The following is a 13,217-nucleotide window of genomic DNA, read 5'->3' on the forward strand; positions in this document are numbered from 1 at the left end:
CAACCGATTCGCGGTGAGAGGCTCATCGAGGACATATACAACCACGGCAGAGCTGCCCCGACCGCCTCCCTAGGATTCCCCGGAGGCGGAGGTCTTCGCGGCGCCATCCAAGCCCCGTCCCTACAAGCAGCCACAGAGAGACTTACCTCCTCTCCAGGTATGCTGCTTTCGCGTCGGAACTCCGCGTAGACTTGGCTGATTCCCCGAATCCCATAAAGAGGCGGTGGCCCATCATCCTCGCGTTCAGCACCGTCGGCGTCGCCTCCTGGGGCGCGTTCCTCGCATGGAGCCATAACCAGGAGAGGCTTCATAGCTCAATCGTCCGGCAGATACTGGAGAACCTGCGTGACAGTCCTGAGCTGAACGCGGTGCTGGGCGACGCGATCCGCCCCGAGCCCATCTGGTGGCTGAACGGCGACCCCTGGATCAACGGTTCGGTGAGTCGCCCGTGAGCGTACCGGGGTATATGGGCTGTGTTGATGCGGCGGCGACAGGTCCATATGATGCAGGGCAACATTGATGTGAGCTTCAGGATCAAGGGCCACAGGGGCATGTGTGCTTTAATTCCTATATGACGAAGTACTCACCCATATGCAGGCTCAGGAACATTATATTTCACAAGCATACGTAAAGCCAAAGGCGAACCATTCACCATCAGTGCGTAGTGCCCACTTGTCCTTATGCTTCCGGGTCTCAACTCCGTGCAGTTCGTTATAAGGTCATAGCCGACGATGGCACTGAGGTTGACATTCCGTCACAATCACACTAAGCTTACAGGTACCATACTTCCGATAGAAGTTTAATGACTGATGGACATAGAATACCACCCCAATGTAGACCTTCCGCCATGACATTCGGAGGCCTCAGCGAGTAGCGACAGTCAGATCGGACTTTTAACAAGCAGTCTGCTTCATACGCGTCATGTCGCCCACGAAAAATCATCCACGGCTTCGCGTCGCGGACGGTGAAGTAATGTCACGCTACACTAGCACAGGCCATCTAATACTGTACTGTACGGCCATCCGTCAAAACACTATAAGAATCGAATCACGCTCAAACTCTTACGCATCAACGGGAGCTCAGAACCGGTGCCCCTGCAGTGACGTCAGTTTCGTATCCCTCAGAGCGAGGACTCGAAACGACCCACCTCCTCACGCTCCCGACCACGCAGGAAAGGCGGCTCATGGCCCTCGGCATAGACAGAAGCCCAGAGGTCCGAATCGGGAGGGAAGGGCGCCTTCTTGGCTTCCTCAACAGCAGCATCAACCTCTGCTTTCGCGTCCTTGTCGAGTTTCTATGGCACAATGCGTTAGTGAGATGCGTGAGTATATAAGTAGAGCGCGGCGTGCCTTCAGACCCTCCTCAGTCGCCAGACCCCAGTCCGCCAGATAGCTCTGCAGGCCACGGATAGGGTCGTTTGTACTGCGTACGCGCTGGATTTCCTCACGCGTACGATAACTCGTTCCAGGGTCGGACATCCTGAACATTAACGATCCATCATTTGGGTTGTGAGAGATAGTGAGGGCGCGACGTACGAGTGACCGCCGTAGCGATACGTGACGAATTCAAGTATTATAGGGCCCTTTCCATCCAGAACCCACTGCTTGGTGTGCTCCACAGCCTTCACGACCGCGAGGACGTCCATACCATTCGCCTAGATACAGGGTTTAGTACTGGTCTAGAGTGCTGCAAGGAATACGTTACCTGAATGCCTGGGATCTGGTCACCACGAGTATAATACTGAGTGTTGGACGAGCTCCGCTCCGCCGAGGTACCCATCCCGTACTTGTTGTTCTCGCAGACGAACACGCATGGCAGGTTCCATAGCTTGGCCTATCATCACATATTTGTATGGCATAGTGAGCTTTAGGTTGGATTGTGAGTAACGACAAACGCACCATGTTGAAAGCCTCGAACACCTGTCCCTGGTTACTCGCGCCATCGCCATACATCGTGTACGTCGCGATTGGCTTTTCCAGGTACTTCGCTGCGAATGCGAGGCCAGCACCAAGCGGGACTTGCGCGCCAACGATACCGTGCCCGCCCTGGAAGGACTCCGTAAAGACGTGCATGGAGCCACCCTTGCCCTTCGAGATACCGGTTTTGCGGCCGAGAAGCTCGCTGATGAGCGCAAAGACGCTCCCACCGCGCAAGACGGCGAACGGATGTGTGCGATAGGCCGAGATGATGTTGTCCTGGGGCGTCAGCACGTGCGTCATGCCGACCGAGACAGCTTCCTGATTGCAGGTAGCCGCCAGACACGCGTCAGAATGCGCGCGACGGGGGAGCTATGCGGGCTGCGCACCTGTCCGATTGCGAGATGACAGAAACCGCGGATGAGCTTCTGCTTGTAGAGGGCGTCCGCGGCTTGCTCCATACGGCGCATGGTGCTCATGAGCTTGTACATTTTGAGGAGGCCATCCTTGGTCACCTCGAGATCACGCGTCGGGGGGTCGGTCTTGAACCCATGGAAGGACTCCTCGTGAAGCGTGACCATGAAGGGCTCGGAGTGCGACGCCTCCTCCTTCAACTGCGTCGTGTCCGCTGCCGTCTGGAGCGCGCGGACTAGAGGCTATGTAACGCGGACAGTGAGTCTGGGAAGAGTAAGAGACGACGTCCGGCATCCCTTACAGTTTTGCGAGTGCGAGGAAGGCTAGCGCGTAACCGGGCGAGGGAGGCCATGGTGGATAGAGAAAAGATGAGCAAGCGCGTCGCTGGCGATGGGGATGGGCATTCATGAGGGACGCGGGCCGGCTCGTCACGCCACTTGCTGGTCAGTCCACACATGCTTCATCATGCATTGGAATTCACACATCACTGAGAACGATGAGCAAGCATTCTTTGGACCTCAGTCGTTCTGCTTTAATCTAGGGACAGCTAATATACAAGATCATGGTTTCCTGCTATTCACACTCATCTGCATCATTTTAGTGAATAACAAATTATGCCTTCTGATCGCGCGCAAGAATGTCCTCGACCCGCTTGACCTTGCCTTCGTTGCCTGTGCCCAGCTCGATCTTCTTGTCGACTCGCGTGCCAATGCGAATGTCAGTCGCAATGCGCGACGTGCCCTTCGCGTGCACCGCGGCGTGACAATCATGAATGGCTTGCATAACGGCGGACCATGGGCCCTCTGGTACTCGCGCTAGCTCTCATGAGGCTCGTCGACTCGGTGGACTTGCCTATATTGGTTCCATAACCACTAAATAGTGATCAGTTAGATGGGCTGTCCTACCCTGCATGTTCAACGAAGCACCACTTACTGCATCTGAGAATGTCGCAGTACTTTCTGAGCTGTAATTTCTGCTAGCAGCTATCCAAGATATACCTTGTGCTTTAATCTGGTCTTGTCAAGCACGCGAGCGCACTCCGCAACATATTCTGCAACCTGTATAATGATGTTTTAATCAGCGACACTGCAAATGTTAGATATTCACGTACGGATGGTTCTCCGATGCCCATTGGCACCAGGCAGAAATCTATCATGTCACACCATCAGCTTCTGTGGTACGCTATATTCGCCGTTGTGCACCTGCAACAGCATAGAGATCGTCTGTCTTCTGAGCCATTGGCGTAAGAGAATGATATCCGGAAGAGCTTTGGCTTGCCCGGAGCGTTTATCGAGGCACGCGGGGTAATTTGGCACACCGCGGCGCATGCTTTTGGACATGCATCCTCCTCGACCTCTCCAGGCCACCGCTTGCGTCCTTCTCTCATTTACCAACTGTCGACTGATTGCACCGTCTCGATTGCATTACCTCTCTCTTGAACTTGGACAGGCTGTCAGCCAGTAGGCTATCTCCTAGAACCCAAAGCTCCCAGGTGGGCTCCTAGTGGTCACCCTTGTATTATGAACATTACAGTGCAGGCTATCTGCATTCTACCACCATGACAATCGAAGCAATGAGTCTCTCTGCCTTGAAAAAGGCCAAGAACACAATCATAGGCAACCCCACCGCTAAACACGCCATGGCCAACGATGAGGCGTTCATCGGAACATAAGCATGCAGTGCAGCGTCTATGGCTTCTACGCATTGACCGGCGACCAGCCTCGTCGACTTCATCAACAACCCGCCCCTGATATTAGAGGACCCTTCATCGTCGCAGGACGATATCCGCATCGAGGCCGCACATGTTATTGCCTCGCTGTCCTATGGTGCGTACTTCCTTTACATGCGCCCTCCTTACGTCCGGCCTGAACGCACTACGGCCCAGGCTCCGAGGGTGCGCTCAAGACTCTTATGAGATACAATGCCCACCAAGCCTTCGTCTACGCAATAGTCAGCTTCCGACCACCTGAGTCGCCCAAGTTTCGTGCAGCCTTTGCACGCGCCCTGCGTGCGCTGGCGGCATCCATTGCCAATGCAGTCGGACCGTCGCAATAGGGCTTGCATACCGCTTCTTTAGAGGTGCGCAACGGAGCCAAGGTTGCGCTGGACTACCTCTTCCAGGTAATATGCTCTATCCTGATACACACGACTTTGTTCAATGACATGTTCACCCCATTTGTTGCCCAGCCGGAAGTATTGGACACCTTTTTGCCTCTACTCGCGGACTCCTCTGCGCAAACTGTGATATCGATAGCACAACTCCTTGCAAATGCAATTCGGGTGCCAATCCATCATGTGGCAGTATCAGATTGGTTGCCGGTGGCAGATCGCCTGAAGGAGGTGAAAGGCAAGAGAGCGTGGGAGAAGCCTGGCTTATCGAGCTCTTCCAGCAGACGAAACGGCCGGGTCATGCGAAGTTTGATTGCTCTGCTGCAGAAGAAAGATATCAAGGTAGGCAATCCCAAAATATCGACCGAAGGCATGACTATATGCGCGTCCCGCAGTCACAAGAAGCTGCCCTTTCTGCACTCGCTTATCTGGCAAAGGACAATCCTCAAGTGGCATCGAAGTTGACCAAGGCCATTCTAGACCGAGAAGGTATTGACATGAGCACGGAACAGTCACACTGACTGACGTCTCCATTCATCACAGCGCCGCTCTCACAAGTGCTCACCTATTGCACATCACGTTGCACTGACCTTCAGCTCGCCGCATGTCTATGGCAAGTTATCCGTAGACTACGGCACATATCACCATACTCATCATTTTCCTAGCGCAATGCAGATAATCCGCTCCGGGTTCCCCCACCTGGTGTGTCATCGGAAATTATTTCTACATCCGACAGTGGGGATCCTCTCTCCTCTTTGCCGCTAGCTGACTATACACTCCCACATAACTTTCTTCCACCCCCACTCTGTCATAGCCTCGACGCTGGCAGCTAGGATACGTTTGCAAATTTTCACATCCTAGCCGGCGAGCTCCGGTATCGTCACGTTCGCATCCCCCCGGCGTGCCCTTCCCAGTCTCTTCGCAATGCGTCTGAGAATGCCGAGCATAGATGCTCTCTGAGCAGGCACGGTGGAACGAGACAGGAGCAATATGTCCTTGAGGGTATACCCCGCTCGATCACCTTCAGCATGATGATGCAATCTGAGTGTGGGTCGGTAGCCATATAATAAGATACGACTTTCGGTGTTGCTCACTTGCCTTGCTCAGACCGCAATACAGCATTGAGGTCCATACACTTTAGTTTGCATACAGGGGTTTCATATGAAACAACAGAACACCCGTTGCGAATTACAATGTACAGTAGCGTCCTCAAGTGTGCTGAGCCAGGATGCAGGTGCAATAACCTCGATGATCTGCGAGTTCCGTCCGCCGAATTCCACGTATCCGCGTCACTCACGCGTTCAAATTCATCAAGGTGCATGCGCAACAAAAACGTCTATCTGCACGGTCGTTCGCTTACTCGGCTTGTAGATGGTGGTACAAAGGGAATTGTTGGAATGCTTTTGTGCTCATCGCTCATCGCACTCGTTGGTGCCGCCGATCAACTACAATCACAATCTAGCCCACGCAAGTTGCAGGTTGTGAACACGAAGGTATGCCCATCGCGTCCAAATCTTGCACCTCTGTGATGATAATGGTCAGTTTTTGTGTTCCTCGCTATCCGCTTGCAGCGACAATCCATGATCTGCGAATTCCTTTTCCCATCCTCCATCCTTGCCGTTAAGATGAACCGCAAGACGCTGGTCATCGTCCTCGAAATAGAGATCTGCATATACGACATTTCGAACATGCGGCTCATGCGCGTTGTAGAGACCACACCGAACCCTGAAGGTGAGTACTTTCGCCCCCTGTTTACTCACAGCGCACAACTCGGCTTGTCTGCGCAGCCATCGTCGCTCTCTCTCCCTCCACCGACAGTTCCCACCTTGCATACTCTTCTCCAGTCCCCTCTCCCACCTCATGAGTCACCGCTCGCTCGGCCATCTGTCCAGCCCGCCACACCTCCTTGTCAGCGCAGCAGACAGGTGATGTGCTCATCTTCTCGACATGCTCGCTGACCGTCGCAAACGTCATTCAGGCGCACAAAAACCAATTTACTTCCTCTCGATCAACTTGACGGGGACCCTGCTTGCGACCTCATCGGAGAAGGGCACCGTCATCGCAAGTCCTGTCTGGCCGACTCTGCGGTAGAAAGCGTCCCTCATACACGTGCGCGAGTAGCGCGCACCGCATCTGTCTCGCAGATTTGTGCTTTTCGTTCCTCTCAAACGCTTGCGAGAGTAGCTTGAAGTTGGTGCTTGTCTCGGAGATCGCACGTGGCGTCAGCTTCGGCTATTCTCTGCTGAAGCTCTGCAGTGTATGCGAGTGCGGGCGTATACTGTCCCTCGACCTTCTCGCGTGCTGCACGCTCCGCCTCCATCTCCGTCTTCATGTCGGGCACTGCCACAGTCTGCAGTTGCGCAGTTTCCAGCTCTTGCATCTGCTTGTAGGTGCGATGCAGCTCCTCTTCGACTGCAGCCTGAGCTCGATGCTGTGCATCAATCTCAGCCACCTCCGACTCTGTCAGAGCTTTTGCATTCTCGAACGGACGTGCGATCATCGTCAGTCCAAGCATGATCATCGTGCGCTAGAATGCTCACCTCCCTTTGCACAGCCGCGAATCCGTTCAGCATCTCGTGGAGCTCAGCTCGCGTCGAAGCAAGCCATTGTCGTGTGCTGAAGAGCTCCTCCTGGGCCCTTACTTTTGATTCCTCAGCAGTCATGTTGGCCTCTTCGGCTTCCAGCAGAGCAGAATTCTGAAGCTCGACCATCGCTGATGATGCGTATCTGCTCTTCCAGAGAATGAACAGTTTGAGTTCGGCTCTCAATTATGAGTGCAGCTCTTCGAGCTAGCTCGCCCCACGTCAAAGAAGGCCTGCACTTCATGAAAAGTATCACGCCTTGCGATGGAGATCTGCGATCTCTTGCATTCATCTGCTACGGACAACCTACCGGGAGGACTCGATCCTTTCGTTACAGATATGGAATCTTGGAGCGATATGGAGCCTCAAGGTGTGTAAAACTTCGCAGCGTTGACTGAGCGGATACTGGCTCGTTTTGCCTTCGAAGCGGTGGAGACCAGAATTACGCTGGTCCATCCTGATCACGCTTGTTTTATGCTGGTCGTTCCAGGGACAGGGAAACCATATGGAGCAGAGAATAGAAATGACGACAACTCAACACCAATAAATGCAAAGCTCACAAGCATGTGAGGCCAACCGCGATCGGTCTCAATCTCAGGACTCCATGTAACTACTCGCCGTCTACGACCGCCTAGTCCGCAGAACGAGACGCCCGAATCACCTCCCACGTCCATTGGACATGCAACGTTGCATCGTTCAACGTCTTCGCTGGCAACCGCACCTGAGGCTCCTTCATCGCCGGATTCAGACTCATCGGACATGGATGAAGACACTCAGACGTTAATGTCACAATCCGTTGCAGTCTTTCCTCCGCGTCTAGCATCCCCATCTAGCCACAGCAGAGGCCATGCTGTTCCTTGAGGAGATCGCCACGCCTGACGAGATGGAGCACAATGAACAATCACCGGACCAGCATTACAATGCCGGGGATGATCAGATCACGGACGAGGAGGATGAGCACGCGCCGCCTGTGACACCTCAGGCACTGCGTCTGTCGGCGGAGAGCGAGCGAGAGCGTGAGAGACGTCGGTTAGAGCGCATCGTTTTGAAAGTCCTCGATCTAGGATTTGACTACCGCCAAGAGGTTCTCCAGGCTGCTAGTGTTCAGGCTGCTTTGAAGGCACAGTCTTGGTGGAAAGTAAGCAAGATTATACCCCACCTCTAGTAGATTACTGTAGCCTCACCGTAGACGTAATATAGATGTAGCGTACCATACCGTACTTCATCTCTCATCTCATACATACATATGGTAGCCACTCTCATGCTATACCGATGATCGCATAGAATACCTGCTAGATACAATACTTACTAGACACTTACGACACATGATGCCTACCTAGTACCTAGACCCAATACCTATTAGACACGATCCCCCCATTACGTACTATATACTGTACCTACCGTACGCGCATTGCGCCTGCCTCTTGCACTTGTACCATAGCGTAACATATAGCTTTCGATACCATAGCACACAGAACAGATAACACATGTTGCTAGAGAAGTCCTGCATGAATTTTTGTGAGCTGCTAAGTGGCCATGTCGTCGAAAGAGCCGCATGGCCCGACATTCCACTCCATGCATAACAATTTCAGACTTTTATTCTTTGGGTGAAATTGGTGATTAAGCAGGTGAACATCTACTGGGGGAGGGGGGAGAGAAATCGTTCAACCTGGGGTAGTATGATCATAAGAGGGCAAAGGATGCATACTAACGCCGTCGATGGCTAACCACACATAGGCCAGCCAAGCTAATACATCTTCTAAGATGGCTATGAGATATCCATCGCCATCGCCAAAATGCTCAAACGATGTTGCATAGAGTGTGCACATGTCGCATCGTGGCGGAACAAATTATCGAGACAGCACATCTGCCGGCTGGCTGGTGGGACAGAGATGTACGCAAGAGGTAGGCCACACGCCGCACTGGGAGACACCCAGACAAGATGGCACGTCAAATGGAGGCAAGTTTGATGCTGCGTCTGATCGCACTTAGGCCTGGGGGCACATGAATGTTGCAGTGGTGATTGGCACGAGCATCTCTAGGAAATCCTGGTGCGGCAAGGGTGTTAGCCAGCCGGCACCTTCCCATCTCATGAGGCCACAAACAACTGGGGCCTATGAACTACAGGTGCGTACTTACATGCTTTTCCACCCTTCCGTACTGGCCCGCTCCGTTTCCAGGTACTGCCCTGCAACGCGTTTCAGCCGTCGCTTGGCGCTGGTCCCTCCCGACACATTGAGCGCGTTCTACTGAAAGTGCCATCGGTCGGCCACTTCCAACAGCATCCCATTACGGAAAACAATGATGTACGTATATGTACATGCAGACAGTGTCGTGAGTGGAATTAATCAGGCATGCTCTCGACTTTCAGACTCAACGGCTGCGAGGACGCACTACACGAAGCCCATTCTAAGCTCCAGCAAAAACTCTTTGTAGTTCCCCTATTCGGTAGTGGCCGAAGAGGAAAGCACTTATTTTAACATGTTTCGGGGGCAATACCTCCCAAACAACCACATATCTTATTGCTACGCGCTACCAGCCAGCCGGTTTAGTAATTCACAGCACATCGACATTTCCCGTACCAAATCCTCACGAAGCTGACAGACCTCCCCATCCAACTTAATCACCTCTTGTGAGAGGAGAGCGGCAGTATTTCTGAAATCATCGATTTGAGCTTCTTGCATTCTGACGGACGAATAAAGGGCGGTAGTTTCAGGTTGCAGGTTAGATGAATATTCTTCAATGAGCTGCTGCTCCGTCTTCAATAAAGTCATTGACCTGTGGGAGACAGAGTCATTGCATATGTAGATTATAGGACAAAATAAAGTTGTACCTATTGATGTATGATTGAAGATCCTTCTTCTCACCAGCTGTTTCAAACACCAAGGCGACAACGGTGAGATCATGTTCTTCAATTTGTTGCTCAGAATCCTTCAGGGGACAGGTTGAGCCATCCGAGATCAACGTGTGAGCGCAAGAAGCACAAAGTATGTGACCTAGCAGAGACGTCATCAGAAAGACTAGAACAAGAGTACGAGAAATACAAGGGGATATGCTTGCCACATGCCAAAGCCACGGGATGAGTATTTTCATCATCGTAGCAATTGGGCCCAAAGTCATCAAAACACACAGGGCACCTGGGATGCATGAGGAAGAATAAATGTTGGATGGCAAAGCGATGGAGGGCTGTTCGATGGAAGCGTGGTAGAGGTGCTGGATCATCAACCCATCAATATAAATGCGCCGATGAGAATATGATTAGCCGGATTTAAGATGATTTGAGATGGCTATAGACAAATCGGATTGGCTTGCAGTGACCATTACACTCATCAAGTCGAAGAACACCGCCTTTGGGTCCATCTTTGCTGTTACTCTCTAAACCCATCACACCATGCGGCTACATGACCTGTCTAGCTGTAAGCAATGCGGGAAGAATCGTTGTGATTCAACGTGCACATCAACATTATGATCTGTGCCAATATTGCGAGGGTGGCGAGCAACCGTAAATATTCACGGACCGACAATTGACACATGTTGGCCATGCCGAGTCTTGCGCTTCAATTCAGCGCCACACTCTCTGAGCACTACTCGAAGGGGTGAAATATGTGCCGCCACGAACTTGCAGCGCAGGACAAAACAGGACCGAATTCGCAGCAACCGTGATTGCGCTTCCTACAGAGCAAATGACCAGATCAATTCTCAATTGTAAGGAAAACATGCTGAGGATACGGCAATCATCTGAATTGAAAGTCTTCATGAGAGCCTGTGGCAATCTAATGAAACATGAGAAAACATTGAGATGCCTCTGATCTCTGATACTGGAGCAGGCTTACATCATGATCCATGAGGCCGATTTGACTCTGCAGTCGCATCCGTTGGCCATGGTATCTCTCCAACAGCTTCTTGAGTTCATCTCTGGTATTCTCAGCAGCTCGTTTCCTTTCATTCCCAACATCTATCTCATGCTCGAGATCGTTCAGCAGCTGTACCTTCAGATCACGCTGTTTGGTAAGCAGTTCATGGCATTCGTTGAGGATGTCCCTGCTATCGGCCAGTGTGCGAAGTCTCATAATCTCCACGGCAATCATTGGGTCTCTGCGGAGGAAGTTAACCAAGGCTTACAATGGACCATGAGAAATCACACATACGCAGCCACTCGCTGTCTAGAATGTGTGTCCGTGTCATCCTCCGTGCCAGCCAGAAAAATTCTCTTCATGCTTTGCATATCAACAATAGAAGCGCATTCTGGGCATTTATATTCTGCTTCCAGACGGCTGTCATAGAGTTGTTGCGCCAAGCAGTGATGACAAAAGACGTGACCTGCCACAAGGAGCATCTCGAATGATGAATGGTAGGGCATTGAATACAGAGATATCTCACCACAAGATCCGAGAATCACTATTTCCGCAAGGATAGACGTGCTCTCCGCGAGCCTGCCTCCACATATACGGCAGAGGACATGCATAGTATGATGCGCGACTCACCAATGAAGGGTAATGGTTTCCTCGTGACGTGGACAAGTGTACAAATAGCTGCCAATAAAGTTGTCAAGCTCAGCCTCAGCGTCGGCATTGCAACGCAACTCCACTCCCTCGGTGCATCGGCGACTTATGACACCACCTCACGACTGGGCTCTAGTGAAGAGGACACGATTCTCGTCACCACCAATGAACCAAATCGCGATCTCTTCCTCCAACGACGAACGACAGCAGGCACTAATTCGAACAGTGCAGCGAATGAGCAGTCTTGAAGCTCCCATCGTCAGTCTCAGCGGATCGCATGGGTTAGTATGCACAGTATAGAGCATCGAAGGCGTGTCATTTATGAGCGTGTTGACCTGAACATACAGGCAGAGATTCTAAGCTGTAGGTTCGACCCTACTGGCCAAAATATCACAGCTTGCAGTGCAGATCGAAGCGTTTGTGCTTCTACATACTGCTCCTCGGTGCATGAGCAAACAGTTTTGATGAATATTTTCTAGCTCTTTGGCAAAGATATGCGCCGAATACCAACTATGGACTACTCGCGAACCTACACAAAGCTCCCATCCTCGACCTTCAATGGTCGCTTTTCTCTCCTTTGCTGTATACCGTTTCAGCGGATCACACCCTGAACGTGACAGACCTCACTACTGGTCAGCGCATACGCAATCTATGCGCTCACCGAGGCATTATCAACTCACTTGACAGGACAATGCCGGTGGAGCAGGCACTGAGTTGGTGGTGACGGGTGCCGATGATGGGACGGTGAGAGTCTGGGAGGGTGGAGATGAAGGTCCTAAGACACCGATAAGCATGTTCGAGCTCAGCTGTCCAGTCACGTCTGTGTGCTGTAGTGCAGATGGCATGAACATCTATGGAGGCGCGCTGGACAATAAAATCCATGTAAGCGCTGTGCATCGTCGTCGCCTCATTGTGTTGCTAATTCTATTCGCATAGGTTCTGGACTTGTGCAAAAATGAGCAGGTGTACAGCCTCACAGGACACACGGACATGCCGACCTCGCTGTCTCTGTCACCTAACCGGTCCTTCCTGCTCTCCCCTTCATTCTCTTCCCAGACCATCATCCACAACGTCCGGCCGTTCTCGCCGTCGCCTGCGCATATCCACCGCGTGTTGATGAGTGCGCCCGCCGGTCTTGAGAACATCTTGTTGAGAGGCGTGTGGAGCAAAGATGATAACGGTCGGCACGTCGCCGTTGGAGGAGTAGACCGCACAGTCTGCATGTGGGATGTCGAGAGCGGCAAAGTGCTGTACAAGGTCCGCCTTGTCGTCTGTCATCACAGCACCCAAAATCTCATGGTTGCTCTGGCTACCTGGTCACAAAGGCACTGTGAAGGAAGGCGCAGCGCAGCCTTCACCTGCCCATCCATCTCTATCCGCTTCCGACACCGCGATTCCCCCTGTTCCAGCATTTATCGCTTCGGAACCTACCGTCGCATCACTCACCTCCCACATCGCCTCCATCCCCGCAAAGACACTGCACTCCTACGTCCTGTCTCACCTCCAGGATGCCCCCGAACCCATCCTCGCTGCGTTCGCGACATTCTTCGCCGAGCTCGTTCTGCCTCCGCGGCTTCATTGCGTGCGCTGCTACAAAGACTATGTGGAAGTCGAGAACAACGATATGAGCTGTCTGGTACCACATAACGACGAGAGCGCCGAGGTCGAGCGCGTCGGGAGGATCGCGAGAAGCG

The 13,217-nt window shown here is 52.4% G+C and overlaps 9 protein-coding genes across 9 annotated transcripts in view; 5 read left to right on the forward strand and 4 right to left on the reverse strand.

Annotated features, from left to right (window-relative positions):
* The window catches only part of LAESUDRAFT_735603 (DUF1783-domain-containing protein), a gene marked incomplete at both ends in the record, with an annotated part of 2,356 nt that extends 1,587 nt beyond the window's left edge, over positions 1 to 769 (forward strand). Inside the window, 5 exons of the mRNA XM_040910605.1 lie at positions 74 to 157; positions 219 to 437; positions 495 to 553; positions 581 to 657; positions 708 to 769. Coding sequence (XP_040766582.1) covers positions 74 to 157; positions 219 to 437; positions 495 to 553; positions 581 to 657; positions 708 to 769 — 501 coding nt within the window. The remainder of the gene's footprint in view (positions 1 to 73; positions 158 to 218; positions 438 to 494; positions 554 to 580; positions 658 to 707) is intronic.
* A 109-nt stretch (positions 770 to 878) lies between these two features.
* LAESUDRAFT_723182 (mitochondrial pyruvate dehydrogenase E1 component beta subunit) lies at positions 879 to 2,726 on the reverse strand. Its single transcript, XM_040908362.1, has 8 exons — positions 2,632 to 2,726; positions 2,306 to 2,572; positions 1,899 to 2,237; positions 1,705 to 1,833; positions 1,536 to 1,654; positions 1,350 to 1,479; positions 1,148 to 1,294; positions 879 to 1,094 (listed from the first exon to the last, which is right to left on the reverse strand). Exons 1-8 carry the CDS (start codon positions 2,680 to 2,682, stop codon positions 1,080 to 1,082), a joined length of 1,197 nt encoding a protein of 398 aa, XP_040766583.1. The 5' UTR covers positions 2,683 to 2,726; the 3' UTR covers positions 879 to 1,079.
* A 216-nt stretch (positions 2,727 to 2,942) lies between these two features.
* Positions 2,943 to 3,596, reverse strand: LAESUDRAFT_696196 (YkoF-like protein; the record flags this gene model as incomplete). Its single annotated transcript, XM_040906263.1, has 4 exons — positions 3,533 to 3,596; positions 3,442 to 3,479; positions 3,329 to 3,388; positions 2,943 to 3,149 (listed from the first exon to the last, which is right to left on the reverse strand). The coding sequence occupies exons 1-4, from the start codon at positions 3,567 to 3,569 to the stop codon at positions 2,943 to 2,945; spliced, it is 342 nt and encodes a 113-aa protein (XP_040766584.1). The 5' UTR covers positions 3,570 to 3,596.
* A 310-nt stretch (positions 3,597 to 3,906) lies between these two features.
* On the forward strand, positions 3,907 to 5,059 carry LAESUDRAFT_623838 (uncharacterized protein; the record flags this gene model as incomplete). The annotated part of the gene is made up of 6 exons (XM_040903311.1): positions 3,907 to 3,986; positions 4,050 to 4,156; positions 4,216 to 4,338; positions 4,585 to 4,781; positions 4,835 to 4,928; positions 4,983 to 5,059. Coding segments are annotated over 6 exons (678 nt in total), but the record flags the coding sequence as incomplete, so codon positions are not given.
* A 960-nt stretch (positions 5,060 to 6,019) lies between these two features.
* Positions 6,020 to 6,172, forward strand: LAESUDRAFT_621997 (uncharacterized protein; the record flags this gene model as incomplete). The annotated part of the gene is made up of 1 exon (XM_040903285.1): positions 6,020 to 6,172. A coding segment is annotated over one exon (153 nt), but the record flags the coding sequence as incomplete, so codon positions are not given.
* Positions 6,173 to 6,603: 431 nt separating this feature from the next.
* LAESUDRAFT_757032 (uncharacterized protein) lies at positions 6,604 to 7,150 on the reverse strand (the record flags this gene model as incomplete). Its single annotated transcript, XM_040912247.1, has 2 exons — positions 6,604 to 6,918; positions 6,980 to 7,150. The coding sequence occupies 2 exons, from the start codon at positions 7,148 to 7,150 to the stop codon at positions 6,604 to 6,606; spliced, it is 486 nt and encodes a 161-aa protein (XP_040766587.1).
* A 718-nt stretch (positions 7,151 to 7,868) lies between these two features.
* Positions 7,869 to 8,543, forward strand: LAESUDRAFT_712482 (uncharacterized protein; the record flags this gene model as incomplete). Its single annotated transcript, XM_040906901.1, has 2 exons — positions 7,869 to 8,159; positions 8,490 to 8,543. The coding sequence occupies 2 exons, from the start codon at positions 7,869 to 7,871 to the stop codon at positions 8,541 to 8,543; spliced, it is 345 nt and encodes a 114-aa protein (XP_040766588.1).
* An 887-nt stretch (positions 8,544 to 9,430) lies between these two features.
* Positions 9,431 to 11,109, reverse strand: LAESUDRAFT_712483 (uncharacterized protein; the record flags this gene model as incomplete). The annotated part of the gene is made up of 5 exons (XM_040906902.1): positions 9,431 to 9,553; positions 9,628 to 9,799; positions 9,855 to 10,017; positions 10,540 to 10,693; positions 10,855 to 11,109. The coding sequence occupies 5 exons, from the start codon at positions 11,107 to 11,109 to the stop codon at positions 9,431 to 9,433; spliced, it is 867 nt and encodes a 288-aa protein (XP_040766589.1).
* A 522-nt stretch (positions 11,110 to 11,631) lies between these two features.
* LAESUDRAFT_723184 (WD40 repeat-like protein) lies at positions 11,632 to 12,780 on the forward strand (the record flags this gene model as incomplete). The annotated part of the gene is made up of 5 exons (XM_040908363.1): positions 11,632 to 11,808; positions 11,871 to 11,943; positions 12,003 to 12,155; positions 12,230 to 12,405; positions 12,460 to 12,780. Coding segments are annotated over 5 exons (900 nt in total), but the record flags the coding sequence as incomplete, so codon positions are not given.
* Between the last annotated feature and the right edge of the window lie 437 nt (positions 12,781 to 13,217).

This window comes from Laetiporus sulphureus (genome assembly GCF_001632365.1).
Source record: "Laetiporus sulphureus 93-53 unplaced genomic scaffold LAESUscaffold_9, whole genome shotgun sequence".
In the NCBI taxonomy this organism is placed as follows: domain Eukaryota; kingdom Fungi; phylum Basidiomycota; class Agaricomycetes; order Polyporales; family Laetiporaceae; genus Laetiporus; species Laetiporus sulphureus.